At 56.1% G+C, this 27,935-nt stretch overlaps 1 protein-coding gene across 6 annotated transcripts; it reads left to right on the top strand.

Moving 5' to 3' along the window:
• The first annotated feature begins 15,526 nt into the window (after window positions 1–15,526).
• On the top strand, window positions 15,527–27,651 carry PLXNA3 (plexin A3). 6 transcript variants are annotated; one of them, XM_060182831.1, is made up of 34 exons: window positions 15,527–15,650; window positions 16,113–16,226; window positions 17,087–17,702; window positions 17,782–18,321; window positions 18,659–18,841; window positions 19,227–19,355; window positions 19,425–19,525; window positions 19,754–19,877; window positions 19,952–20,108; window positions 20,207–20,306; window positions 20,401–20,515; window positions 20,605–20,805; window positions 20,876–20,972; window positions 21,074–21,264; window positions 21,337–21,482; window positions 21,612–21,732; window positions 21,835–21,971; window positions 22,046–22,216; window positions 22,364–22,457; window positions 22,539–22,778; window positions 22,859–23,002; window positions 23,069–23,303; window positions 23,383–23,525; window positions 23,603–23,859; window positions 23,933–23,999; window positions 24,079–24,225; window positions 24,524–24,683; window positions 24,785–24,888; window positions 25,002–25,098; window positions 25,246–25,436; window positions 25,549–25,718; window positions 25,990–26,202; window positions 26,313–26,463; window positions 26,800–27,651. In XM_060182831.1, exons 3-34 carry the CDS (start codon window positions 17,106–17,108, stop codon window positions 26,893–26,895), a joined length of 5,619 nt encoding a protein of 1,872 aa, XP_060038814.1. In that variant the 5' UTR covers window positions 15,527–15,650; window positions 16,113–16,226; window positions 17,087–17,105; the 3' UTR covers window positions 26,896–27,651. The 6 variants fall into 6 exon arrangements, with proteins under 6 accessions (XP_060038814.1, XP_060038812.1, XP_060038811.1 ...); XM_060182830.1 differs by having other exon boundaries at window positions 15,538–15,650; window positions 16,195–16,226; XM_060182829.1 differs by lacking the exon at window positions 16,113–16,226 and having other exon boundaries at window positions 15,531–15,650.
• Window positions 27,652–27,935: the final 284 nt, after the last annotated feature.

Below are 27,935 nucleotides of genomic sequence, written 5' to 3'. Positions count from 1 at the left end.
GACCTTCCTTTCACATTCCTCAGCAGACACCTAGGGCCTCTGGAATGGAGTGGTGCATTTGCTCTGGCTCCAAGGTGCTTGGGAGGCTGGCATGCCCTCCCAGTAGCTGCAGGACCCAAGCAGGTGGGCTTGCATATGAGGGCTGATGGTCCCTGCACCGCCACCAGTCAGAGCAGTGCAGTGCTCTGGTCTTCAGAATAGCATCGAGAGCCCACGGAATAGCTCACTTACTTCAAGCTTGGCCCTGTGCACCCTCTCCCTCACCCTCTCCTTCTCCCCTATATGGAAAAGTTGCCCCACGGCAGTGAAGTTCCAGCAATGAGAAACACAAGGCATTTGTGGTCTGGGAGGTGGCACAGTGGGTAAAGCAGTGGGACACCACGGGGGGCACCATGGCATCGAGAAACTTCACAGATGTTCTAGTGCAGAGGCATCTCCCTCTCTGTGTATGCCTCTCACTCCCCTCACTATCTCTTTATTTTATTTAATTTATTTTTTTCTTAGAGCACTGTTCCGCTCTGGCTTATGATGGTGCAGGGGATGCATCTTGGGACTTTGGAGCCTTGGGCAGGAGAGTCTCTGCAGAATCATGATGCTATCTACCCCTGCTCCTCTCTCACTATCTCTTTCTCTATCTGAAATGAAAAGAGTGAAAAATCAGTTCAGGAGTGTTGGAATCACGTGCCACATGTGTAAGGCACTGGTGAGAGAGAGGGGGCTGGGGGCAATGGGAAGGCCAGGTGTGGCTGCAGACAGACAAAACTGTGTGTCAGAAGCAGTGGAGTGAGTGAAAGGGCACAGGGCTGGCAGTGGGTAGAGAGTAGGCCTATGCTGAAGCAGTGCTCAGCTCTCCTCTCCTGAGAACAGATTCAGACACAGAGGCAATAAATGAACAGTCGCGGTTGTAGGGTTACAGAGTGTAAAACTCGGTTGCCTTTCTATACCCTGGCAATGAAGCACTTCAAAATGAGATTAAGAAGACAATCATATCTACACAAGGATTAAAAGAGCAAATTTGGGAATAAGCTTAACAAAAGAAGTGTGAGACTTGAACACTGCAAACTATAAAATTTCACTAACAGAAATTGAAGGCGACCTAAATAAATGGGCAGATATCTTTTTAGTTTGTTCTCCAGAGAAGCAGAACATCACACACATAGGTTTATTTTGGGGAATTAGCTCATGTGATTGTGGGGGCTGGCAAGTTGGCAAATGCAAAATTTGTAGGGCAGGAATCTCAGCCAAGCTTTGTGTGCTACTGTCTTGCAGACTTTCTGCTTGTCTGGGAAAGTGAGTTCCTGCTATTAAGGACATGAATTGAGTGGGCAAGACCCCCACCACCATGGGGGGCAAACTTTCAAGACCGATGTTTGTAGGTGGTGATACAGCTAGAAATCCCTTCAGAGCCACACCAAGATGTTGAGATTAGTAAATACGTAAGAAGGGATGGCAAGAAGGGATGGAGTATTGCACCAAAGTAAAAGACTCTGGGGTGGGGGTGGGGGAGAGTACTGGCCCTGGAACAGGATGACAGAGGACCGAGGGGGGTTGTATTTTTATGTGGAGAACTGAGAAATATTATGCATGTACAAACTATTGTATTTACTGTCGACTGTAAAACATTAAACCCCAAGAAAGACATTTTTAAAAAGAATGGCCCAGGGCTGGCGAGGCAACTCTCCTGCCTGAGGCTCTGAGTTCCCAGGTTCAAACTCCAGCACCATCATCCAGAGCTAAGCAGGGTTCTAAGCTCGCTCGCTCTCTCTCTCCTTCCCTCCCTCTCCCTTCCCACTCCCTCTCTTTGTATATCTTCTTCTCTGGATCTATCTACCCTTCATAAATAAATAAATATAAAGAAGGGGTGAGGCAGTGGCATACCCAGTTGAGTGCATATTACCATGTGCAAGGACCTGGGTTCAACCCCCTGTTCCCCACCTGCAGAGGGGAAGTTAAGGAGCAGTGAACTAGGTCTGCCGGTGTCTATCTCTCACTCTTATTTTATTTTATTTAATCATGAGAAATGAAAGGAGAGAGGGACCGGGTGGTGGCACATCTGGTTGAGCGCACATATTACAGGGCACAAGGACCCAGGTTTGAGCCTCCGGTCCCCACCTGCAGGGGGAAGCTTTGCGAGTGGTGAAGCAGTGCTGCAGGTGTCTGTCTCTCTCCCCTCCTCTCAATTTCTGGCTGTCTCTATCCAATAAACAAATAAAGATAATAAAAAATAAAAAAGAAATGAAAGGAGAGAGAGAAATAACCAGACATCACTCTGGTACATGTTCTGCTGGGGATTGAACTTGGCACCTCATGCTTGAGAGCTCAACGTCTTATCTACTGTGCCACCTCCTGGACCACTTTATTTTTCATGCTCTCCGTTTTTAAGATTTATTTGTTAATGAGAAAGATAGGGGGGGGCAACCAGACATCATTCTGGTAACATGTTCTGCTGGGGATTGAACTTGGGACCTCATGCTTGAGAGCTCAATGTCTTATCTACTGTGCCACCTCCTGGACCACTTTATTTTTCACGCTCTTTCTGTTTTTAAGATTTTATTTATTTGTTAATGAGAAAGATAGGAGAGAGGGAGAGAGGGAGGGAGAGAGAGAGAGAGAGAGAAAGAACCAGACATCACTCTGGTACATGTGCTGCGGGGATTGAACTCAGGACCTCACACTTGAGAGTCCAATGCTTTATTCACTGTGCCATCTCCCGAACCACTATCTTTCACTCTTTATTTCCCCCTCCCCTCTCAATTTCTTTGTCCTATCAAATAAAATAGAGAAAAAAAAGAAGGGCGGCGGGTAGATAGCATAATGGTTATGCAAACAGACTCTCATGCCTGAGGCTCCAAAGTCTCAGGTTCTAGCCCCCACACCACCATAAGCCAGAGCTGAGCAGTGCTCTGGTTAAATTAAAAAAAAAAAAAAAAGAAAGAGAAAGAAAGAAAGAAAGAAAGAAAGAAAGAAAGAAAGAAAGAAAGAGAAAAAAGGGCTGCCTGGAGTAGTAGATTCATAGTGCCAGCACTGAGTCCCAGTGAGCACCCAGGTGGAATAAAATAGAAGGGCCAGGTGGTGACGCACCTGGTTGAGCGAACATGTTACAATGCATAAGGAACCAAGTTCAAGCCCCTCATCCCTACCTGCAGGGGGAAAGATTTGTGAGTGGTGAAGCAGGCCTTCAGATAACTCTCTTTCTCCCTCTCTATCTCCCCCTACTCTCTCTATCCAATAAATAAAGATGATTTAAAAAGTAAAGGGTGGGGAGTCGGGCGGTGGCGCAGTAGGTTAAGCACAGGTGGCTCAAAGCGCAAGGACTGGCGGAAGGATCCCAGTTCGAGCCCCCAACTTCCCACCTGCAAGGGAGTCTGCTTCACAGGTAGTGAAGCAAGTCTGCAGGTGTCTGTCTTTCTCTCCCCCTCTGTCTTCCCCTCCTCTCTCCATTTCTCTCTGTCCTATCCAACAAGGACGACATCAACAACAACAACAACTACAACAATAAAAAGGCAACAAAAGGGAAAATAAATTTAATGTTTTTTTAAATTAAAGGGTGAGGGCAGATAGCATAATGGTTATGCAAAGAGGCTCTCTTGCCTGAGGCTCCAAAGTCCCAGATTCAATCCCCCACACCACCATAAGCACTGAGCCGTGCTCTGGTAAAAATAAATAAAACAATTAAAAAACTATTCAAAAACTTTAAAATTTTTTTAAATAACTAAATAGATAAGTGAACACACACAAGAGTAATATTATCAGCTCACCCCATGAGTACGCGCATAAATGGAAAGACCACCTCAAGGTGAAGGGCAGATGTGCTATGACACAGTTGGCAAATTGAGGGAAACAGCTACAGTCTTGTGAAGTGTATCCTCTGTTATGCCCAGAAGTTCGAGTCCCGATCTCACGCAAAGAAGATCAGAATCACATGCAATAGCAAGAGCCCTTATTTGCAAGCTTAAGCTTCGGCAGCCGACACCCTTCCAGGCAAGGGGAAAGTCTGGACCCCGATCATGTCTCATCCCACCTTTTTATAGTTATCACAGGGTGGGTACAGGTGGAAATATTTACGCAGAACAAGGAACAGTTGGTTTCGGGTTAACGGCTGTTCTCAATATTCGGGACTTTTCTCTAACCTCACATTCCGCCCTTGTCTTTTTGTAACTTTTAGGGCCAGTCTCTGTTTCTGACTACTGTCCCGGTAGCAATGGGGTGTGAACAGTAGTAGCAAGAACGAAGATCAGAGTCACGAGCAGAGCAACCGGAGCTTGAGCGGGTGTTTGGGGACAGACTGGAGTTGCCATCTGGTCTTGAACTCTCCCGCCTCTGCGGCACGGACGTGGGAGTGGTGGACCCATGGGCCGATACCGTCCACCTTTAGCGCCATGGAGGTGGCTAAGATAACGGTATAAGGTCCTTTCCACTGGGGCTCGAGTGTCTCTTTTTGGTGGCGTCTCACTTTTGGCGGAGTCTCCGGGCTGGAAGTCTATCTCCCAGTAGACACCTGGTCTGGTTCCTTTCTCACACACCCCAGAAGTTCTAGGCTGGTTGCTAGCATTTGTAAGGCTTTGCATTCTGCAACTATTTCCTCAATCAGTTGGCTCTTGTTGTGGAGTCTCAGGCTGGCCTCCTGCAAAAGTTCGGCCATTTTTCTTTGCCTTAGGTGGGTGGTTCTGTGTATAGGCTGTAGCAGGTGTTTGGCCACGGCTTGGGGTAAGATGAGTTTACCATCAGCTGTTACCCACCAGTTACCGCGCTTGTCAGCAAGAGGTAACTTTTTTATCTGGAGCTCTTCATCTGGTGTATATATCAGCTCATCAGGCAGGGTGGGCTCTCCTGGGTTCTGCAGACAAAGAGCCAATGTGTCAGTTCTTTCTAATGCTACTTGTCTGGCTGTGGTATCTGCTAGGCGGTTGCCCCGTGCCACAGGACTTTCTCCTATTTGGTGTCCAGGGCAGTGTATTATGGCCACCTCATCTGGCATCCAGATAGCCTCTAACAGGTCTAATATTCTTAAGTATAGTCTCTAATATTCTGAAGTATAGTCTCTTTTCTTGGTTCAGACAACCATCTTTGCCCATTGCTGAGGACATATCCCAGGTAAGTCACTTTCTCCTGGCACAGCTGAGCCTTCTGTGCAGAGACTCGGTATCCTAGATCTCCCAAGACTTGAAGGAGATCTTCAGTACTGTTACGGCACTCTTCCATTGTTCTGTCCGTCACCAGGAGGTTGTCAACATCCTGTAAAAGGGAGACCTTGGGGTGTGCCTGTCGGTACTCACTCGGGTCCTGGCGCAGTGCCTCATCAAAGATGGTGGGAGAGTTTTTGAAGCCCTGTGGTAGCCGGGTCCAAGTCAGCTGTTTGCTTAATCCTGCCTCAGGGTCTTGCCACTCAAAGGCAAATACTGGCTGGGCCTTTGGTGCTAAGGGGAGGCTAAAGAAGGCATCTTTTAGGTCCAGGACTGAGTACCATACTCGGTCGGGATCTAAGGAACTAGGGAGTGTGTAGGGGTTGGATACTGTAGGATGTATGTCTATAACCCTCTTATTTATTTCTCGTAGGTCTTGGACGGGTCTGTAGTCCCCTGTGCTCACTTCTTTTTACCAGTAAAAGTGGGGTGTTCCAGGGTGATTGGCAAGATACCAGAATGCCCAACTCCCATAATCTCCTGATATGGGGGGCAATGCCATTATGGGCTCCTAGAGGGAGAGGATACTGTCAAACCTGGATCGGCTCTAGCCCTGGTTTGAGTTCTATCCAGATGGGGGTCTGGTGTTCTGCCTGACTCATTCCTCCTGTTTCGGCCCATGCAAGTGGAAATTTGTTCATCCAGATTATCATCTGGGGAGGAGGCTCAGAATGGCTGGGTTTCTAGTAAAGTCGGTATTCATCAGTCAAATTTAAGGTAAGGATAGGAACTGGTATGGAGTCGGTGGCCATAACTACTGGTCCTTGGGTTTGGAAAGTAATGGTCGCTCCCATTTTAGAAAGGATGTCTCTCCCAAGAAGGGGGTAAGGGCATTCAGGAATAAGCATAAAAGAATGAGATACCTGTCCCTTCCCCAAGTCCAAAGTCCTCCGAGTAGTCCAGGAATATTGCTTCATGCCAGTCGCTCCTTGTACCCAGGTCTTTTGTTTGGAGAGTTTTCCCATGGACTGGGTTAACACTGAATGTTGAGCCCCCATATCTACCAAAAAGCTAGCAGGTTTCCCCTCTATTGTTAAAGTCACCCCGTCGGCCCTTGTCACTGAGCTTGCCCCGTTCTAGGATTTTTGTCTTCTTGGCCCCAGTGTCCTTCTGTCTCTTTTCTTCTCAGACCTCTCTGGCCCAGTGACCCATCTCTTATGCACACTGATCTTTAAGGAGCTCCTTTTCTCCCTCCCCATATGAACCTCTGCTCTTTTCAAACCCTCAGGGGGAATGGGCCTATTGGCCTCTCCACCAAGGGCATCTGCGGTAGCTGCCAACAATACCTTAGTGAGGTTGCGAGTCTGTTGCTTGCTAGCTGCTGTCATTGTCCGTAATTGGCGTCTTCAGGGGTCTCTCAGTTGTTAAAGACCTTCTCTGCTACTGCCAGTAGTTCCTGTAAAGACTTATCTGCTAATCTATTTTCTAGAGTTTTTTTTTTTTTTTTTTCTGGATATCAGGGGTAGCTTGGTTCACAGAAGCCACAATTACTGCGGACTCATTCTCCGGAGCCTCTGGGTCCAGGGGAGTGAACGCTTGACACGCCTCCATGATTCCTTCTAAGAGGGCAGCTGGGTTTTTGTCTTCTCCTGTTGCACACCACCAACCCTGGCCAAATCTGTGGGTCGGCGTGCCGCTGCCCGGAGACCACCCACCAGAGTCTGGCAATAGACCTGGAGCCTCTCCCCACCCCCAGGTGAGTCAAAATCCCAGGTGGGATCAGAGGAAAACCGGCATCCATCAGGGCTGGGCTCAAGGTGGGGTTCCCATCAGCCCCAGGAACAAGTCCTCGGGCTTCCGAGAGGATCCCTTCTTTCTTCCGTGGTAAAGAGAATCCGCAAAAGTTGCTGACAGTCTTCCCAGGTTGGCCGATGAGTAAAAAGAACAGAATCCAAGAGGTCAATGACTGCTGCTAGTTTTTTCTGAAAACCCAGGGTTCTGCATTTTCCAATCATAAAGATCACTAGTGGAAAACACCAATATTGCATCAATTGTTCACTATTCTCGATGGGGGTCCTAGGGCCTGAAGGGGGAGGGCCATCGAATTGGGGGTCCTCTGGGCTGTACGGGCTCTCATATGGGGAGGGCTCCGTAAGTCCTGGCCCACTGCTGGGGGTTCCTGTGGGATTGGAGGAGGCTGAGGTTGGTAGGGAGGAGGGTACTCTAGGAGGTCTTCTTTGGGACCACCTTGGAGAATAGGGTAGGAGGGGGAAGTGAGAGGGGGCACGGAGGGGGCAGTAGGTTGACTTGAGGACGACGAGGCATTCTTTAAAGCAAGAATGGTGGGTCGCAAACTCTGTGGAGGAAGAAAAGGTTTTAGCCAAGGGGGGGGGGTTCCTCTACCAGATCCTGCCAAGTAAGGAGATAAGAAATCTGGTCCGGGTGTCCTGGGTGTCCGAAGATGACGTCTTTGGAGGCATAGATAGTAGGCAGGTCCCAGGTTCTTCTGGGGACCAACTGGTAGAGAAGGCTGGCCACTCATTTTGACAATAAGTGATCCTCCGGTCCTGTTTTGCCTCTAGACCCAAATCGTGAGCTCTAGATTTGACTTCTCTAAAAAGATCCAGGACCATAGTCAGAGGAGTCGAAGTAGCCTGACTCTTGACTTTGGACTTAAAGACAAAACTGATAATGAATACAGAGACAACACACACAAAGAGAATACAGAGACAACAACATACTCAAAACTCCAGTGGCCCAGCCACTAACACTCTGAACCAACAGATGGGAGGAAAGCCTCTCGCTGCTTCCCTACAGATCGGAGGATGGCCTCTCGCCACCACTTCCCTATAGATGGGAGGACAGACTTTCGCTGCTTCATGGACACGACCCACTCTCCCCTACAAAATTTGTGAGGAGGATCCAATCCCCTACAACAGGGCCTGAGACGTCTCCCAGGACCCTGGACCCGAAGCCGCCCAGCACGTCCGCCTTTGACTCCAAGGAGTCTTTCACTACAAATACCTGATGTTTGACCGGTCCTGAAGGCTCAGTGAGGCTGGCGTTCCTTTAGTGAAATGGGGATTCCAGACGAGCCCCTAAATGTTATGCCCAGAAGTTCGAGTCCCGATCTCACGCAAAGACGACCAGAATCACATACAATAGCAAGAGCCCTTATTTGCAAGCTTAGGCTTCGGCCGTCGACACCCTTCCACACAAGGGGAAAGTCTGCGACCCCAATCATTTCTCATTCCACCTTTTTATAGTTATCACAGGGTGGGTACAGGTGGACATATTTACGCAGAACAAGGAACAGCTGGTTTCGGGTTAACGGCTGTTCTCAATATTCACGGCTTTTCTCTAACCTCACATCCTCTACTGCAGATATTGACCTATGAAAAAGACAGTCTTTCTGGACCAGGGGGCGGTGCATTGGATAAAGTTTTGGGCTACTTATTTATTTATTTTCCCAGAGCACTTCTCAGCTCAGATTTATGGTGGTGCAGGGGATTAAACCCGGGATTTCGGAGCCTCAGGCATGATGAGTCTGTTTGCGGAACCCTTATGCTATCTACCCCCACCCAAAGGCCAGTTGGGTTTTGATGAAGGTGGCAAGACCACTGATGAAGAAAGAAGAGTCTCCAGCAACCAGTGTGGGGCAAATGGGTGGCAGCCACATGGGAAAGGAGGAAGCAGGACCTCTGCATCCCATTACACACAAAAGTTACCCCAAAGGGCTCAGGGACCTCTATCTCACGAAACTATTAAATCTTACAATAAAGCCAGAGGTACATTTTGTGGTCTTGGGTCAAGGATGGCCTTTTAGCAACAACAGAAAACAACAGAGAAAGACAAATCAGACACCAGGCAAATTCCAAAGGTGTGTCCATCCAAGTGTTGGAATAACAAAGTGAAAAGAAAAACTCAGGGGCTGGGTGGTGGCGCACCTGGTTAAGTGCTCACATTAGAATGCACAAAGACCCAGGTTCAAGCCCTCAGTTCCCACCTGTAGGGGGAAAGCTTCACAAGTGGTAAAGCAGGGCTGCAGGTCTCTCTCTATCTCCTTCCCTCTCTATTTACGACATCCCTCTAGATGTCTGGCTGTCTCTATCCAATAAGTAAAGATAATACGGGGGTCGGGCGGTAGCGCAGCGGGTTAAGCACAAGTGGCAGAAAGCGCAAGGACCGGTGTAAGGACCCCGGTTTGAGCTCCCAGCTCCCCACCTGCAGGGGGAGTCACTTCACAGGCGGTGAAACAGGTCTGCAAGTGTCTGTCTTTCTCTCCCCCTCTCTGTCTTCCCCTCCTCTCTCCATTTCTCTCTGTCCTAGCCAACAACGAACGACATCAATAACAACAACAATAAAATAACAAGGGCAACAAAAGGGAATAAATAAATATTTTTAAAAAGATAATCCAAAAAAGAAAAACTGCAGAATATGGGGAAATATTGCAAATCAAGGGGCTAAGGAAATAGCATGATGATTATGCAAATAGACTTTCCCACCTGAGGCAACAAAATTCCCAGTCAATCCCCAGCACCACCACAAACCAGAGCTGAGCAGGGCTCTGTGGAAAACAAAAATAAATAATGTCATGCCCAGAAGTTTGGGTCCCGATCGCACCCAAGGAAGCCCAGAGTCACATGCAAGTATAAGAGCCTTTATTAGCGAGCTTAAGCTGGGGTCCCAAGAGCCTCCACGCGGGGGAAGTCTTGCGACCCCGAACATTTTTCCTCTCAGCTTTTTATAGTCAGCACAGGGTGGGGACAGGCGGGCATGTTTACGCGGAACAAGGAGCAGTTGGTTTCGGGTCAATGGTCGTTCTCATTTGCAACTACTGGGGACTTTCCTACTTGTCTCTGGTTGGATCCAGGGTGGGGCTTTTTGTGGTTTTTCCAGTAACTTGGGGTGAGGCTGAGGTCATACCTAACATGGCAGGGGCATTCAAAATGGAGTCACTCTGGGTTTTCCTCTGACCTCCTCAAATAAGACTTGCAAATCATACTGGGTTGATGGAAAAACCATGAGATATATTCTGCTTTTCTTTTTTTTTTTTCTCTGAGAGGTTGGGGAAATAGAGAGAGAGACAGAAAGATATCTACAGGGGGTCAGGCGGTGGTTCAGTGGGTTAAGCGCGTGTGGCACAGGCGGTGAAGCAGGTCTGCAGGTGTCTGTCTTTCTCTCCCCCTCTCTGTCTTCCCCTCCTCTCTCCATTTCTCTCTGTCCTATCCAACAATGAACAACATCAACAATGGTAATAATAATAACCACAACGAGGCTACAACAACAAGGGCAACAAAAGGGGGAGAAATGGCCTCCAGGAGCGGTGGACTCATGGTGCAGGCACTGAGCCCAGCAATAACCCTGGAGGAAAAAAAAAAAGAAAAAAAGAAAGACATCTACAGTACTTGCTTCAACACTAGTGAAGCTTCCCCCTGCAGGGTGGAGATCAGAGACTCAAATCTGGGTCCTTTGTGCATGCTGACTTGTGTGTCCTACCAGGTGCACCACTGCCTGACTCCCTTTTTCTATCTTAAGTTTATATTATTTATTTATTTATTTATGAGGTAGGAGGAGAGAAAGAAAGAACTAGACATCACTCTGGTATATGTGCTGCCCATGATTGATTTCAGGATCTCATGCTTGAGAATCCAGTGCTTTATCCACTGCACCACCTCCCGGGCCACTCTTTTTTAAGTTTTTACATATTTATTTATTGTACATCATATATTTATTTATTGGATAGAAACAGGCAGAAATCAAGAGTGGAAGGGGAGATGGGGAGAGAAACAGAGATACACAGCCTGCTTCACCAGTTGTGAAGCTTTCCCCTTGCAGGTGGGCACCAGGGGTTCAAATCTGGGTCCTTGCACACTCTAACATGTTCAATCAACCAGGTGTTCCACCACCTGGTCCCTCTGTTTTTCTTTTCTTTTCTTTTTTTTAAAGATTTTCTTATTTATTTATTTCTTCCCTTTTGTTGCCCCTGCTGTTTTATTGTTGTGGTTATTATTGTTGTTGTTATTGACATCGCCGTTGTTGGATAGGACAGAGAGAAATGGAGAGAGGAGGGGGAGACAGAGAGGTGGAGAGAAAGATAGACACCTGCAGACCTGCTTCACCGCCTGTGAAGCGACTCCCCTGCAGGTGGGGAGCCGGGGGCTCGAACTGGGATCCTTACACGGCGCTTGCACTTTGCGCCATGAGCCCTTAACCGCTGCGCTATCTCCCGACTCCCTGGTCCCTCTGTTTATCTATGCAAAAATGCATCATGACCTTTCCAATAACTGCATATAGAGAGGGATTAATATCTAGTATGTATTAATAATTCTAACAACAAAATAAAATCTAACTAAAAATACAGCCAAAATAGGGCTGGGAGTTAGCTCACTTGGAGCACACACGTCACCAGGTGCAGGTCACATGGAAGCATCATGCAGAGGGGAAAGATCTCTCTATCTGCTTCTCTCCCCTCACTCTCTGTGTGTGCAACATATTATTTTTATTTATTTATTCCCTTTTGTTGCCCTTGTTTTATTGTTGTTGTTATTGATGTCGTCGTTGTTGGATAGGACAGAGAAATGGAGAGAGGAGGGGAAGACAGAGAGAGGGGGAGAGAAAGAGAGACACCTGCAGACCTGCTTCACCGCCTGGGAAGCGACTCCCCTGCAGGTGGGCGCAGGGGGCTTGAATGGGGATCCTTACACCGGTCCTTGATCTTTGCCCCATATGAGCTTAACCTGCTGCGCTACCGCCCGACTCCCTCTGCTTTTTAATGTATAATATCTATCATTTTTATTTGTTAGAACAGAGAAATCAAGAGGGTGGAGGGATAGAGCAGAGAGAGTAACACCCGCAGTGCTACTTCACCACTAGTGAAGCCCCGTCCCCACACCTGCCCTCAGGTAGAGACTGAGGGCTTGAACCTGGGTCCTTGTACATGGTAACATGTGCACTCAACTGGCTGTGCCCCCGCTCGGTCCTTCACCCTCTGTCTTTACAGAAACAAATGTGCAGGGAGCCGTGGAGTTGTGTAGGCGCAAAGCCCCAGGGAATCCTTGAGGGGGCTAGCTAATGGGGCCCTTGAGCGGGTCTTCAGGATCCCTTTGTATATCATCGTGAGCATATGAATGGCCCACAGACTCATGAGAAGATGCTCAGCAGCTTTCAGCAGGGAAATGCAAACGGAGACAGTGAGACACCATATTACACTACGAGGACTAGAAACCAAGCGGCAGACAGTGACAAGGGCGGCGAGGCACAGGACACTCAAGTGTGAGGTTCCGAGTTCCATCCTTTGCACACATGGGCCAGAGTTATGCTCTGCTTCTCTCTTCTGTCCCATAAATAAATACTGATTGGGCAGGGGTAGACAGCATAATGGTTCTGCAGAGAGACTCTCACACTTGAGGCTCCAAGGTCCCAGGTTTAATCCCTTGCACCACCATAAACCAGAGCTGAGCAGTGCTCTGGGAAAAATAATAAATATTTCTTTAAAATCAGGCAATAACAAGCATTGGTAAGGCTGTGCGGATGTTGGAACCCTCACATACTTCTGCAAAGAATGGAAGGTGGTGGAACTGGCTGGTAGTTCACCCTGTTAAACGCACATGTTACTATGCCCAAGGATCCAGGTTCGAGCTTGTGCTCAGCACCTGCAAGGAGGGCACTTCATGAGCAGAGAAGCAGGTCTGCAGGTGTCTCTTTCTCTCGCCTCTCTTTTTAAATATTTTATTTATTTGTTTGATAGAGAGAAACTGGGAGGGGTGGGGGAGATAGAGAGGGAGAGAGGCAGAGAGACACCTGCAGCAGTTCTTTCCCCCCTTTCCATGTCAGTTTCTTTCTGTCCTATCCAATAAAATGTATAGAAAGGGGAAAAATGGCACTGGGTGGATTTGTAGTGCCAGCACCGAGCTCCAGCGATAATCCCGGTGGTAGTAAAGGGGGGGGGGGGTTATAAGATGACTGGGTTGCTTTGATGGAGAGTATCAAGAGTATCAAGAACAGAGTCACAGTGTGAGCCACCAGGACCGTTTGCAGGTTCCAGGGCAACGCTGAGGTGCTTAGCACAAACGTGTGCACCAGTGCTCCCAGCAGCACCAGGCACAGCAGCCACAGGGTGGAGACGGCCCAGATGTCCAGCAATTAACAAACATGGCACGGGCTGTGCCACAGCCTATCTGGCACTGCGAGCACTGGGCCTGCCTGGAGTCGAGCCTCCGCATCACATGGGAGCACCACGGCTGGTGCCTGGGGCACTCCAGGGCTGTGTCTCTCTGTCCCTAAATGGAAAAAATGTAGACAAGGGTCTGGGTGGTAGTGCAAGGACCTGAATTCAACCCCCTGGTTCCCACCTGCAGGGGGAAAGCTTCACAAGTGGTGTCTCTGTCTCTCTTCCTCTCTATGTCCTCCTCTCCCCTCTCAATTTCTGGCTGTCTCTATCCAATAAACAAAGATTAAAAGGTAATGAAGAAAGCTGTAGACAGCTGACCTGGGAGGTCACTCGGGGGTGCTGCACACGTGGAGCCCTAAGTTTATTGCCAGGCGCTGCATGAAAGCGGACCAATGAACGGGCAGACGGTGGCATATCCGCGCAGAGGGACAGGACTTGTACCTGGAGAAAACAGGTGCTGGCACACCCTATGGGAGAGCAAAGAAAATCCTTGATGAGGGGCTGGGGAGACAGCGTAATGGTTCTGCAAAAGCCTTTTATGCCTGAGGCTCTGAGGTCTCAGGTTCAATCCCCAGCACCACCATGAGCCAGAGCTGTGCAGTGCTCTGGTCTTTCTCTCTGTCTTTATCTTTAAAAGTCATTAAAAAGAAAAGAAAAGAAAAGAAAATCCTTGATGAGAACACAGATAGTAACTCAGGAAGTGGAGGTCGGGCAGTAGCGCAGCAGGTTAACGGCTCGAAGCACAAGGATTGGTGTAAGGATCCCGGTTCAAGCCCCCGACTCCCCACCTGCAGAGGGGTCACTTCACAAGCGGTGAAGCAGGTCTGCAGGTGTCTTATCTTTCTCTTCCCCTCCTCTCTCTGTTTCTCTCTGTTCTTTCAACAACGACATCAATAACAACAATAACAATAACCACAATGATAAAACAAGGGCAACAAAAGGGGAAAAAATAGCCTCCGGGAGCGGTGGATCCGTGGTGCAGGCACTGAGCCCCAGCGATCACCCTGGAGGAGAAAAAAAAATTAAAAATAAAGTCAGGAAGTAGGTCAGCAGGGTCAGGATGAGGAGGGCAGTCAGTACCTTTGTGGAGCTGAAACTGAGAGTGGGAGAGTTCAACCCCAGGGAAGTCGTTTCAAAAGACAGGGAAGAGGGGCCGGTGGTGGTGTACCTGGTTGAGACGTTTAATTCGAGATCCCGGTCCCCACCTGCAGGGGGAAAGCTTCACAGGTGGTGAAGCAGTGTTGCAGGTGTCTCTCCGTCTCTCTCCCTCTCTATCATCGCCCTTCCTCTCGATTTCTGGCTGTCTCTATCCAATAAATAAAGGTAATAGAACATTTTTTTAAAAAAGGGGAAGTGGGCATAATGGTTCTCAAAAAAAAAAAAAAAAAAGAGTCTGACGCCTGAGGTCCTGAGGTCCCAGTTTCCATCCCCAGCATCTCCATAAACCAGAGCTGAGGAGGGCTCTGGGCTCTGTCTCTCTGCATCTGTTTGTGCCTTTCTCGTTAACATACATAAAATGGAAGGAAGGAAGGAATAGAAAGATAGAAGGTGGAGGTAGACAACACAATGGTTATGCAAAGATACTCTCATACCTGAGGCTCCAAAGTACCACATTCCCTGCACCATCACAAGCCAGAGCTGAACAGTTCTCTGGTAAAATAATAATAATAATAATAAATTAAATGAGGATATTCACAATCGTTTATAAAAGGAGAGATAGAGAGATGCAAGAAAGAGAGAAAGAAAGAAAGAAAGAAAGAAAGAAAGAAAGAAAGAAAGAAAGAAAGAAAAGAAACTGCAAACCCCAGCTTCAGACGGGGTGGCAGAGGAAAGTGTGGGGTGTCGCGGGGCCCATGCAGGGCAGAGGCGGCCTGGGGTGAGGTCTGGGCAGGCCTGGTGAGCAAGCAAGGGGATGGCGAAGGGGGGCGGTCAGCCCTAACAGCAGATGGCCCCCAAGAATCAGGCACAGACAGACGCTCGGGCCCGAAGGGGTGTGACGGGGGCGCGCGGGCCAGGGTGGGTGCCCGGCCGCTGGGCGGGGGTGGAGGGTGGGAGGGAAGCTCTGGCCCCGGCGGGGAGGAGGGCTGCGCGGGGATCAGAGGCAGGGAGGGCGGCCCCCGCGCCCCTGCACCCGCTCCCCGACGCCCCCGCTCTGTGCGGTGGTACGGTCCGGGTTTAAAAGGCCCTGGCGGCCGCGGCCCGCCCCAGTGTGTGGGCAGCGGCGGCGGCGGCGGCGGCGGCGGCGGCGGCGGCGCGCGGGGCGGGCCCGGGGCGCGCGCGGGGCAGGTGTGGGGCTGGGGCGCGTGCACGTGGCCGGCGGGCGGCCATCGGAGCCAGTGGCGGCGGAGGGACAGGTAGGTGGGTGCCATACCCGGGCGCTTGGGGGTTTGTATTGACCTGGAGGCGTCGCCCGACCTGGTCCTGCTGGGTCGGCTCTAAGCTCCCCAAGTCCGTGGGGCCGCCCAGCCCCAGCTCAGCGCCCCTGGCCGATGGGCTCCTTTGTGGCGGAGGAGCGGCCACTGAGGGCTGCTGTAGCGCCTGCATCCTCCAGGGTCCTAGTGGGTCGGCCTAGCGATGCCTACGGCAGGGGCGCGGTGGGGCTGGCAGTGGGCGGCGTGTTGGAGCCCCACTGGAAGGGACATCCTGGTACTTGGGTGCTCAGTTGTCGGGGCTGTAGCAGAGGGACTGGGTGTGCCCGCCTGGCATGGGGTGTCTGTGCCCGAGGAGGCTGGGATGGGGGCGGGGGCTGTGAGCCCTGTGTCCCCAGTCTCTCTGCCCAGTTGTCCCTGGTTCCCTCCTGCCCGCTGGCCCTGTAGGTGTGTGGGGGGCGAGGGGGCTGAGCGGCCTGCCTTGTCTGTCTCCTGCCTTTCTTCTCTGGTTGCTGCACTTGGGGTCCAGGATGTGAACCTGACAAAGGAGCCCCAGAGATGGTGGGTCGGAGCAGAAACTTTGCAGTTGCAACTGGGCCTGCTCCTTGTTCTAGCATATGCACACCCACCCTGCCCCCCATGCACCCCTGAACTGGAGCCCGCTGGTCTCCCCTGGAGCTTGGGCACTGCCCGCCGGCTGCCACGACACTGCTCTGCTGGTTGTGCTGGGACAGGCTGGAGTGCTGGGTGTGGCCTGGGGAAGAGCCGTCTCCCCGTCTCCCCATGGCCCTGGGCTGCATTTGGGGGTACTGCTCACATTCCCTTGGGTTCCTGGGGCTCACAGGGTGGGTGGGTGCCTGCGTAGAGCCTCCCCAGTGTCTTGGCGCAGACTGTGGGGGCAGGCGCCACCCGGCTTTGTGCTGCAGCCTCCAGCTCTTGTGGACCGTCAAGCCCTGGGAGGGGGCGTCCTAGGGTGAGGAGGCAGCTGCAGCTGGTTAGGTTATGGTGGACCAGGTCGGGCTCCCAGACCCTGTCCTGGTCTGCTGTCCCCAGACCCCTCCCTCCTGCCTGGCCTGCCAGTGCTGATTGTTCCCTGCTGCCTCCCCTTCCCCCTGCCTGACTGTGGGGCTGGGCCTGGGGCTCCGCACTGCTGCTGGGGGATCTGGTTCTGCCAGTGCCTTTCCAGCGGCTGGCTCAGCTGCCCCCTTGGGTGTGGTCTGGAGAGGCAAGGCGGCCTGGCGCCTTTGCAGTGGGGGTGGGGGATGACTGATGGCCCCCCTGCGCCCCGCTGGAAATCCTCCTCCTCCCACCCTCCCACGGTCACCATCTGGGGCTCTGGGAGGCAGTGGTCAGCCTAGGGGGCTTCTCTGTGTGAGGCTGGGGCTCTGACTCGCCCCTGCTGGCCCTGCCTGTTTCCACAGCCCGGCCCGGGCAGCAGCCATGCCCACCGTCTGCCTCCTCCTGCTGCTGCTCGGCACCGTGGAGGGGACCCTGGGTGGCAGCAGGCCCTTCCCCACCTTCGTGGTGACGGACACCACGCTCACGCACCTGGTCGTGCACCGGGTGAGCGGGGAAGTGTTCGTGGGAGCCGTAAACCGGGTCTTCAAGCTGGCCCCCAACCTGACGGAGCTGCGGGCGCACGTCACGGGGCCTGTGCGGGACAACACACGCTGCTACCCACCGCCCAGCATGCGCGTGTGTGCCCACCACCTGGCCCCTGCCGACAACGTCAACAAGCTGCTGCTCATTGACTACGCCGCCCGGCGCCTGCTGGCCTGCGGCAGCATCTGGCAAGGCATCTGCCAGTTCCTGCGCCTGGACGACCTGTTCAAGCTGGGCGAGCCGCACCACCGCAAGGAGCATTACCTGTCGGGCACGCAGGAGCCCGACTCCATGGCTGGCGTGATCGTGGAGCAGGGCCAGGGCCCCAGCAAGCTGTTCGTGGGCACAGCCGTGGACGGCAAGTCCGAGTACTTCCCCACACTGAGCTCCCGCAAGCTCATCAACGACGAGGACAGCAGCGACATGTTCAGTCTGGTGAGGGCTTGTGCGGGCACAGGCCAGAAGCGTGGGGGGGGCCTTCGGGTCTTCAGACCCTCACCCCTTTCTTCCACAGGTGTACCAGGATGAGTTCGTGTCCTCGCAGATCAAAATCCCGTCTGACACGCTGTCGCTGTACCCCGCCTTTGATATCTACTACATCTATAGCTTCGTCAGTGCCTCTTTCGTCTATTTCCTGACGCTGCAGCTGGACACACAGCAAACGCTGCTGGACACGGCAGGCGAGAAATTCTTCACGTCCAAGATTGTGCGCATGTGCGCCGGGGACTCAGAGTTCTACTCGTACGTGGAGTTTCCCATCGGCTGTTCGTGGCTCGGTGTGGAGTACCGTCTGGTGCAGAGCGCCTACCTGGCCAAGCCTGGCACGCTGCTGGCCCGGGCCCTGGGTGTGCCGACTGACGAGGATGTGCTGTTCACCATCTTCTCCCAGGGCCAGAAGAACCGCGCCAGCCCGCCGCGGCAGACCATTCTCTGCCTCTTCACCCTCAGTGACATCAATGCCCACATCCGCCGCCGCATCCAGTCCTGCTACCGCGGCGAGGGCACCTTGGCCCTACCCTGGCTGCTCAACAAAGAGCTGCCCTGCATCAACACGGTGAGCCCTCCTCTGCCCTGCGGCCCCTGCTCCCAGCCCGTCCTGCTGGGCGGCAGCCAGCAGCCAGCTTGGTGTGCTTCCTGCCCTGGAATGCCTGCTTGCTCCTCTGGGCCGCCCACTCCCTCACACCTGCTGCTGCTCCCACCCCTCCCTTTTCTCATCCGTGGGTGTCCCGTGCTGTCTCGGGCCCCTTTCCCTCCTCAGCCCCCACTCCCTGGGGGGGTCTGGGAGCAAGCACTCGGCCTGAGCAGGTGAGGGGTGGTGTGACTGCGGAGGTGGGCTGTGCTGTGTGTCGTCCCCCCACCTGCCACTCAGGCATGTGCCCCTGTCTCTCCAGCCCATGCAGATCAACGGCAACTTCTGCGGGCTGCTGCTGAACCAGCCTCTGGGCGGCTTGCACGTGATTGAGGGGCTGCCCCTGCTGGCTGACAGCAGTGACGGCATGGCCAGCGTCGCGGCCTACACCTACCGCCGCCACTCCGTGGTCTTCATTGGCACTCGCAGTGGCAGTCTCAAGAAGGTGGGTCTGGGACCTGTGGCACCTGGGGGTCAGTGTGTGGGCCCCTCAGCTGCCAACAGCAGTACTCACTGAGGCTGGCACGGGGCCCTCTGAGTCTGGACTAAGAGCAGAGCCCCCATGCACCTGTTAGAGCCTAGCAGAGGCGCAGTCCCCTATGTACATCCTTGTCCGCATCGGGCTCGGCGCTCAGTCCAGTCCTAGAGCAGACTTAGTAGCCAGTACCACTGCTGGGACAGGTCATCTGTGTTAGCCTAGCCTAGACCCAAGGTCTCTGTGGGGGGAGACTAGGACCCCAACCTGGAAGGTCCCTCCCAGTGGCAGAGGCCACTCCCAGTGTGTGTGGAGGGTACCACGGAACCCTGTCGGCCCTGGCCTCGTGGCGCAGGTGCGGGTGGATGGTGCCCAGGAGGCCCACCTGTACGAGACGGTGCCTGTGGTGGACGGCAGCCCGATCCTGCGAGATCTGCTCTTCAGCCCTGACCACCGGCACATCTACCTCCTGAGTGAGAAGCAGGTGGGACAGTGGCCGGGGGGCAGGGGGTGGGCTGGGGCAACGGGGCAGGTGCTGACTCGCCCTCCCCAGGTGAGCCAGCTCCCGGTGGAGACCTGTGAGCAGTACCTGAGCTGTGCGGCCTGCCTGGGCTCAGGGGACCCGCACTGCGGCTGGTGCGTGCTGCAGCACAGGTGAGGGGCCTGCCAGTCCGCACCCTCCCCTCCCCTCCCCTCCCCTCCCCTCCCCATCTCTTCCTCTTACTAATGAGCACAACCTCCGCCCCAGTGACGTCCTCCTATCCCTGCGGAGGAGGCCTGGGCACGCCGTTTCCTGGCGCTGTGTCTGGGCCGCTGTCCCGGTCCCCCTAGGACCCTGCTCCCAGGGTGGCTGCGGGACCAGCTGTGGCCTGGCCCCTGTAGGTGCTGCCGAGAAGGGGCCTGTCCGGGAGCCTCCACCCCTCACGGCTTTGCAGAAGAGCTCAGCAAGTGTGTCCAGGTGCGCGTGCGGCCTAACAACGTGTCAGTGACATCGCCCGGGGTGCAGGTGAGTGGAGTTGGGGTTTGTGGGGGACGGGTGGGTGGGGACACAGCTCGACCTGAGTCTCCTGCCTCCCCCAGCTGACTGTGGCTGTGCGCAACGTGCCGGACCTCAGCGCAGGGGTGAGCTGTGCCTTCGGGGAGGTGACGGAGAGTGAGGCCATCCTGCTGCCCTCGGGGGAGCTGCGCTGCTCCTCACCCTCCCTGCGGGAGCTCCGGGCTCTCACCCGGGGACACGGTCAGTGGGTAGCGGGCAGTGGATGCGGCTGCCCGGGGCCGGGCCCAGGCCCAGGCCCAGGCCCAGCTGTCCCTGGCTCATGCTCTGGCTCTTCTCAGGGGCCACGCGCACCCTGCAGCTGCAGTTGCTGTCCAAGGAGACAGGCGTGCGCTTCGCAGGGGCCGACTTTGTCTTCTACAACTGTAGCGTCCTGCAGTCGTGAGTGCTCTCCTCCCGGCCACGGCCCTGAGTCTACACCCCCACACAGACTGGGCTGGGCTGTGGGTGCAAATGGCCTTGCTCCTTCCTGCAGGTGCATGTCCTGCGTCGGCAGCCCTTACCCCTGCCACTGGTGTAAGTACCGGCACATGTGCACCGGCCACCCTCATGAGTGCTCCTTCCTGGAGGGCAGGGTTCGCAGCCCTGAGGTGAGGCGGGTGTGCTTGGGGAAGGGCACCTGTGGGTCACTTCTGCGACTCTGTTTGTGGCGGGTGTCCTGATGGGCCTTCTTCTCCAGGGCTGCCCTGAGATCCTGCCCAGTGGGGACCTCCTGATCCCAGTGGGCGTCATGCAGCCCCTCACCCTCCGTGCCAAGAACCTGCCGCAGCCGCAGTCGGGGCAGAAGAACTATGAGTGTGTGGTGCGGGTGCAGGGCCGCCAGCAGCGCGTGCCCGCCGTGCGCTTCAACAGCAGCAGTGTGCAGTGCCAGAATGCCTCGGTGAGCCAGCCTCAGCCGAGGGTTGTCAGGGGGAGGGGAGGCCTCGGGGGCTCACAGCAGTTCTCCACAGTACTCCTACGACGGTGATGAGCACGGCGACATGGAGCTGGACTTTGCCGTAGTCTGGGATGGAGACTTCCCCATCGATAAGCCTCCTACCTTCCGAGGTGAGGGGCAGGTGGGCCACTGTCGGGGGAATCTCTGGTGGCCTCCTTGGTGGTCCTGGCTCCCCTAGATGTGGCCCCAGCAGTGCCCTCTGTGCCCACAGCCCTCCTGTACAAGTGCTGGGCGCAGCGGCCCAACTGTGGCCTCTGCCTCAAGGCCGACCCACGCTTCAACTGCGGCTGGTGTGTCCTGGAGCACAGGTGCCAGCTGCGGGCTCAGTGCCCGGCCCCCAAGGCCAACTGGATGCACCCCAGCCAGAAGGGCGCCCGCTGCAGTCACCCCCACATCTCCCAGGTCAGCCTCCCCTGCCCACCGCCCAACTGGCTCCCTGAGGTTGGGCTCACTCTCCTGCCTCTGCCCCCCCAGATCCACCCACTCATGGGCCCCAAGGAGGGCGGCACTCGGATCACCATTGTGGGTGAGAACCTGGGTCTCAACTCTCTGGAGGTGAGCGTGCGGGTGGCCGGTGTGCGGTGCAACTCCCTTCCTGAAGAGTACGTCAGCGCCGAGAGGTGAGCGTGGCCCCAGGCTCCTGCCTGCCCCGGCTGTGTGAATCCACTGAGGCCTGTGAGAGCCCTCCGGTGTTCCCTGACCGCCCTGACTGAGAGTCCTCCACGGCCCCCTGACCACCCGCCCTGCAGGATTGTATGTGAGATGGAGGAGTCGCTGGTGCCCAGCCCGCAGCCCGGGCCTGTGGAGCTCTGTGTGGGTGCTTGCTCCGCCGACTTCCGCACACAGTCTGAGCAGCTCTACAGCTTCGTGGTCAGTGTACCCCTCTTCTCACCCTTCCTGGGGCACGGTGCAGCCCTGCCCCACCCTGTCCCGGGCTGCTTCCCCCACCCCTCAGGCCTGCTTCTCCCACAGACACCAGTATTCCACGGGGTGAGCCCAGGTCGGGGCCCAGCAGCGGGGGGCACACGGCTCACCATCTCCGGGAGCTCTCTGGACGCTGGTAGCAGCGTCACAGTGACTGTGAGAGATGGCGAGTGCCAGTTTGTGAGGTGGGTTGGGCATGGGCAGGGCTAGGGGGTGAGGGGCCCCTGAGCTGCCTGGCCTGAGCATTGCTTGCCCGCAGGAGAGACGCCGGGGCCATCGTGTGCATCTCGCCTGTGTCCACCCTGGGCCCCAGTCAGGCCCCCATCACCCTGGCCATCGACCGCGCCAACATCTCCAGCCCTGGAGTCCTCTACACATACACACAGGACCCCACCGTCACTCGCCTGGAGCCTACTTGGAGCATCATCAAGTAAGTCCCCACACAACTGCGGGCCCCAAGCCTGGGAGAAGGTGCAGGGGCAACACCTAGGGGTGGGGGCAGAGGCCTGGGTGTCCCCAGTTGCTCTCCAGAGGTGCCAATGGCCTGGGAGGCTGAGTCCCTCGCCGCTGTCTCCAGTGGAAGCACTGCCATCACTGTGAGTGGGACCCACCTGCTAACAGTCCAGGAACCCCGTGTTCGAGCCAAGTATCGGGGCATCGAGACCACCAATGTGAGTGCCAGTTGCCCTCGCCCCAGCCCTGGCCATGCCACGTGTGGCCTCTGGTGCCATCTGGCTCACCTGTCCCCACAGACCTGCCAGGTCATCAATGACACTGCCATGCTGTGCAAAGCCCCTGGCATCTTCCCAGGGCGGCCCCAGCCTCGGGCCCAGGGCGAGCACCCAGACGAGTTTGGCTTCCTGCTGGACCATGTGCAGACAGCTCGCTCCCTTAACCGCTCGTCCTTCACCTACTACCCTGACCCCAGCTTCGAACCGCTCGGGCCCTCGGGTGTGCTGGACGTGAAGCCAGGTTCCCATGTGGTGCTGAAGGTGTGGGGGCAGAGGGGGAAGGCTTAGGGGCATAAGAATCTGGGACCTGGGTGCCCCTCTGTGACCTATCTCACTTGCAGGGCAAGAACCTGATCCCTGAGGCCTCCGGCAGCTCGCGCCTGAACTACACGGTGCTAATCGGAGGCCGGCCATGTGCGCTCACTGTCTCGGACACGCAGCTGCTGTGCGATTCGCCCAGCCAGACGGGCAGGCAGCCTGTCATGGTGGGTGGGGACCCAGGGAGCTGGGAGGGGGCGTAGGGCTCAACTCACGGTGGTCTGTCCCCACAGGTTCTGGTGGGCGGCCTGGAGTTCTGGCTGGGGACCCTGCACATCTCGGCCGAGCGCGCACTGACGCTGCCTGCCATGGTGGGGCTGGCAGTGGGCGCCGGGCTCCTGCTGCTGGCCATTGCGGCTGTGCTGGTGGCCTACAAGCGCAAGACTCAGGATGCTGACCGCACTCTCAAGCGACTACAGCTGCAGATGGACAACCTGGAGTCCCGCGTGGCCCTGGAGTGCAAGGAAGGTGCTGTGGTGGGGTGGGTGGGGCGGCGCAGGCGCCCCTCCCCCCCCCACCCCTGCTCACGCTGCTCCCCCCACCCCAGCTTTTGCAGAGCTGCAAACGGACATCAACGAGCTGACCAACCACATGGATGGGGTGCAGATCCCCTTCCTGGACTACCGGACCTACGCTGTGCGCGTGCTCTTCCCGGGCATCGAGGCCCACCCGGTGCTCAAGGAGCTGGATGTGAGCCCCTCACCTGTGTGCTCCCTGCCCCCTCTCGCTGGGCCCTGCCCCTTTCTGAGCCACGATGTCGCCCCCAGACGCCCCCAAATGTGGAGAAGGCCCTGCGCCTCTTCGGGCAGCTGCTGCACAGTCGCGCCTTCGTGCTCACCTTCATCCACACGTTGGAGGCCCAGGCCAGCTTCTCCATGCGCGACCGAGGTACCGTGGCCTCGCTCACCATGGTGGTGCTGCAGAGCCGCCTGGACTACGCCACGGGGCTGCTCAAGCAGCTGCTGGCCGACCTCATCGAGAAGAACCTTGAGAGCAAGAACCACCCCAAGCTGCTGCTGCGCAGGTGGGGCCCGCCCTGCCCCGCTTAGCCTTCCCGGCCCTGGCCCCGGGCTCAACTCGGCACCCTCTAATCCTAGGACCGAGTCGGTGGCAGAGAAGATGCTCACCAACTGGTTCACTTTCCTGCTGCACAAGTTCCTGAAGGTGGGCCTGCTGGGCGGTGCTGGGGGGCATCGGGCCAGGACCGGCGCGCAGACAGTGAGCCTGGGTGATCTGCCCACAGGAGTGCGCGGGGGAGCCCCTCTTCCTGCTCTTCTGCGCCATCAAGCAGCAGATGGAGAAGGGGCCCATCGATGCCATCACCGGGGAGGCACGCTACTCGCTGAGCGAGGACAAGCTCATTCGTCAGCAGATCGACTACAAGACACTGGTGAGGCAGGGGGCGCTGGGGGCAGGACCTGGGCTCTCGGTGGCTCAGCACCCACCCCCTGCTCCTGGGTTTTTCTGTTTGTTTGTTGTCTTTACTTATTTATTGGGCAAAGACAGCCAGAAATTGAGAGGGAGAGAGACACCAACAGCCCTGCTTCACCACTCGTGAAGCTTCCCCTCTGCAGGGCTCGGACCGGGGGCTCGGACCGGGCCCAGGTCCTTGCGCACTGCAGCGTGTGCTCAGCCAGTTGTGCCGCCGCCACCCTCTGCCCTCCGCCCCATGCTTGCTTTGCCCCTAGACCCTGCACTGTGTGTGTCCAGAGAGCGAGGGCAGTGCTCAGGTCCCAGTAAAGGTCCTCAACTGCGACAGCATCACCCAGGCCAAAGACAAGCTGCTGGATGCCGTGTACAAGGGCACCCCGTACTCCCAGCGCCCCAAAGCCGAGGACATGGACTTAGGTGAGCCCCTCCCTATGCGGTTGCTGTGCTCCCTCTGGGGTCAGTCTGAGGGGGGCACCGGCGACACGGCACAGTGTTTCAGGGCTGTGTGTGGCCCGCAGAGTGGCGCCAGGGCCGAATGGCCCGCATCACCCTACAGGACGAGGATGTCACCACCAAGATTGAGTGCGACTGGAAGCGGGTCAACTCGCTGGCACACTACCAGGTGAGGGCTTGCTGGGAGCCACGCCCAAGTTGGGCACCTGAGAGTGTGGGTACCATGGGCTGCGTGGCACTTCAGCCTCTCTTACTGCCCCTTTTCTGGTTCGGGGTCTGCAGGTGACTGATGGGTCCTTGGTAGCACTGGTGCCCAAACAAGTGTCTGCCTATAACATGGCCAACTCCTTCACCTTTACTCGCTCCCTCAGCCGCTACGGTAAGTGTTCTTATGCCCTGGCCCGCAGCCCTTCAGATGTCACCTGTCACAGAGAGCACATGGAGCGGAGAAGTGGGTGTGACAAGCCTGGGCAGAGGCCCTCGAGGGTGGCGGCCACTCAGTCTGACAGGCACCTCCCCCCACCAGAAAGCCTGCTGCGCACAGCTAGCAGCCCCGACAGCCTGCGCTCCCGAGCACCCATGATCACGCCTGACCAGGAGACAGGCACCAAGCTGTGGCACCTGGTGAAGAACCATGACCATGCCGACCACAGGGAGGGGGACCGTGGCAGCAAGATGGTGTCTGAGATCTACCTGACTCGGCTGCTGGCCACCAAGGTACGCAGATCTCCACTTGAACCAACCCTCCCTTGGGGTGGGGCGGGGCACACCTTCGCCGCGCACACACTGCCCACCAGCCACCTGTCACGGGGCCCATGCTGCACTGCAGGGCACACTGCAGAAGTTCGTGGATGACCTGTTTGAGACGGTGTTCAGCACGGCGCACCGAGGCTCGGCCTTGCCGCTGGCCATCAAGTACATGTTTGACTTCCTGGATGAGCAGGCTGACCGGCGCCAGATCACTGACCCCGACGTGCGCCACACCTGGAAGAGCAACTGGTACTGCCCGGGGGTGAATGGGCAGGAGAGGCCAGTGGCTCTGCCAGGCCAAGCGGCACACCCAGTGTAGGTTGGGGTGGTGGCTCAGGAGGAGATGGTGACCTGGCCTGGGCCGGGTAGAGAGCCGTTTCTGGGCCTCTGCCAGGTGTCTCCTAGGCGGGGAGGCTGGCACTTGAGGCTGCCCCCAGGAAGCCAGGCAGGGAAGTATGGGATGGTGGTGCCGGCGCTGTGGGAGCCGCATACAGCCCGCCCCCCCCCCCCCCCCCCGCAGCCTGCCCCTGCGGTTCTGGGTGAACGTCATCAAGAACCCGCAGTTCGTGTTCGACATCCACAAGAGCAGCATCACGGACGCCTGCCTGTCGGTGGTGGCGCAGACCTTCATGGACTCCTGCTCCACGTCCGAGCACCGGCTGGGCAAGGACTCGCCCTCCAACAAGCTGCTCTACGCCAAGGACATCCCCAGCTACAAGAGCTGGGTGGAGAGGTGGGCCAGCCGCCATGGGGGGCGCCCTGGGGAGACTGGCGGCCAGGGCAGGGCCATGGCTTTGTTGGCATCTGCCTGCCTGACCAGGAGGGCCTGCACGGGTCCTGCAGGTACTACCGAGACATCTCCAAGATGGCATCCATCAGCGACCAGGACATGGATGCCTACCTGGTGGAGCAGTCCCGCCTGCACGCCAGCGACTTCAACGTCTTGAGTGCGCTCAGTGAGCTCTATTTCTACGTCGCCAAGTACCGCCAGGAGGTGCGTGTAGCCACAGGCAGACACGGGGTCAAAGGGGCACTGGGGATACACCCCAAAGGCGCAGTCGGGGGTAAGCCACTGGCCAGGATGGTTGTAGGGTAGTGGGGGCAGGGCCAGTGGTCAGAAACAGCCCAGGGCAGGGATGCCACGTGTGAGGCCAGTGCGGTGCTGACATCTGAGCCACAATCCTGGCCCCCCAGATTTTCCGGGGCTGGATCGGACAACAGTGAGCGCACCGTCTGTAGAGCTGGAGGGGTTGTTCAAGGGGAACAGGGAGCTGGGATAGGTGGAAGGAGGCTGAAGCGGCAGCCAGTAGCAGGCATGGCCCTCCCGTAGGTTCTGAGTGCACTGGACCAAGATGCCTCTTGTCGGAAGCATAAGTTGCGGCAGAAGCTGGAGCAGATCATCAGCCTGGTGTCCAGCACGAACTGAAGGTTGGAGCAGAGAGGGGGCCGCTCAGGCGAGCTGGCCTCCATCAGGGGCGCCTCATGCCAGGCGCACGGGAGAGGTTGCATGGCTGGACACCCTCCACATGCCTGGGCCCCCTTCTTTAGTGCCTTGCTTTGGGCCCTGCAGGGGGAGGGGTCTGGGGCCAGCCTAGCCCCAGCCCTGCAGCAGCAATGCCCCCACTCCTGCCCTTGTGCCCAGGTGATGTGACGGCTCCGCCCCCACTCTATCCCCAGCCTCCTATTTATTTAAACCCCACCATGCCGGCCCCCTTGTGACTGCTCCCCCCAGGGCTGCTGACCTCGCTCGCCTCCCGTACCTCACTCTTGCCCTGGTTGGCCCCACCTGTCCCAAGAAGGAGGCCTCACACCAGCGACTCTTGGGTGGGGTGGTGACACGTCGTCAGACTGTGGCTGTGCCCCAGAATCTCCCCAGACTCCTCGGACTCAGCCCATCCTTCCTCTCCAAGTACCGGGAGAGCTTCCAGCGGCCCGGTGCCTGGCAGGACCCAGGCCTGGGTGCTCCTGCCAAGTGTCCTCGCTGTGCTCCCAGAAGGCTCGGTCCTCAGCTGCCCTGGGCTGCACCGGCCCCGAGGGGCTGAGGCACTGGTGCCTTACTCCTTCCGCCCTCTGCCTCTCGGAGTAACCTGGCTGTGGCTCACGGTCCCGGAAACCCGTTCTCTCCCCTGGTCACAGGAATCTTTTGTGTCATGTTCCTCCCCCATTAAATGTGGAGCAGGTGGAGTTGGTGTGAGGCTTTGACCTTTCGGAAGGTGGGTGGGTGAGCGGGCAGAGCTGTGGGGCCTACTGAGGTGGAGCCCCTGGACAGCGGCACCTGCTCGCTGCGACCTGTCTCCAGGCCGTGATCTGCCCACTTCATCCTGTTCTCGTGCAGGAGGAGCAGGACCCTGGGCACACAGAAAAGTTGCATTCTGCTTTGCTGCCCAGAGCCCTGCTCACCTCTGGCTGATGGTACAGGGGATTGAATCCAGGACACAGGAGTCATTTTGCATAACTGCTATTCTG

This window comes from Erinaceus europaeus, chromosome X (assembly GCF_950295315.1).
Source record: "Erinaceus europaeus chromosome X, mEriEur2.1, whole genome shotgun sequence".
Taxonomy (NCBI): Eukaryota; Metazoa; Chordata; class Mammalia; order Eulipotyphla; family Erinaceidae; genus Erinaceus; species Erinaceus europaeus.
Note: the sequence above shows the minus strand (reverse complement) of the source record. Positions and strands in the feature narration are given on the sequence as shown.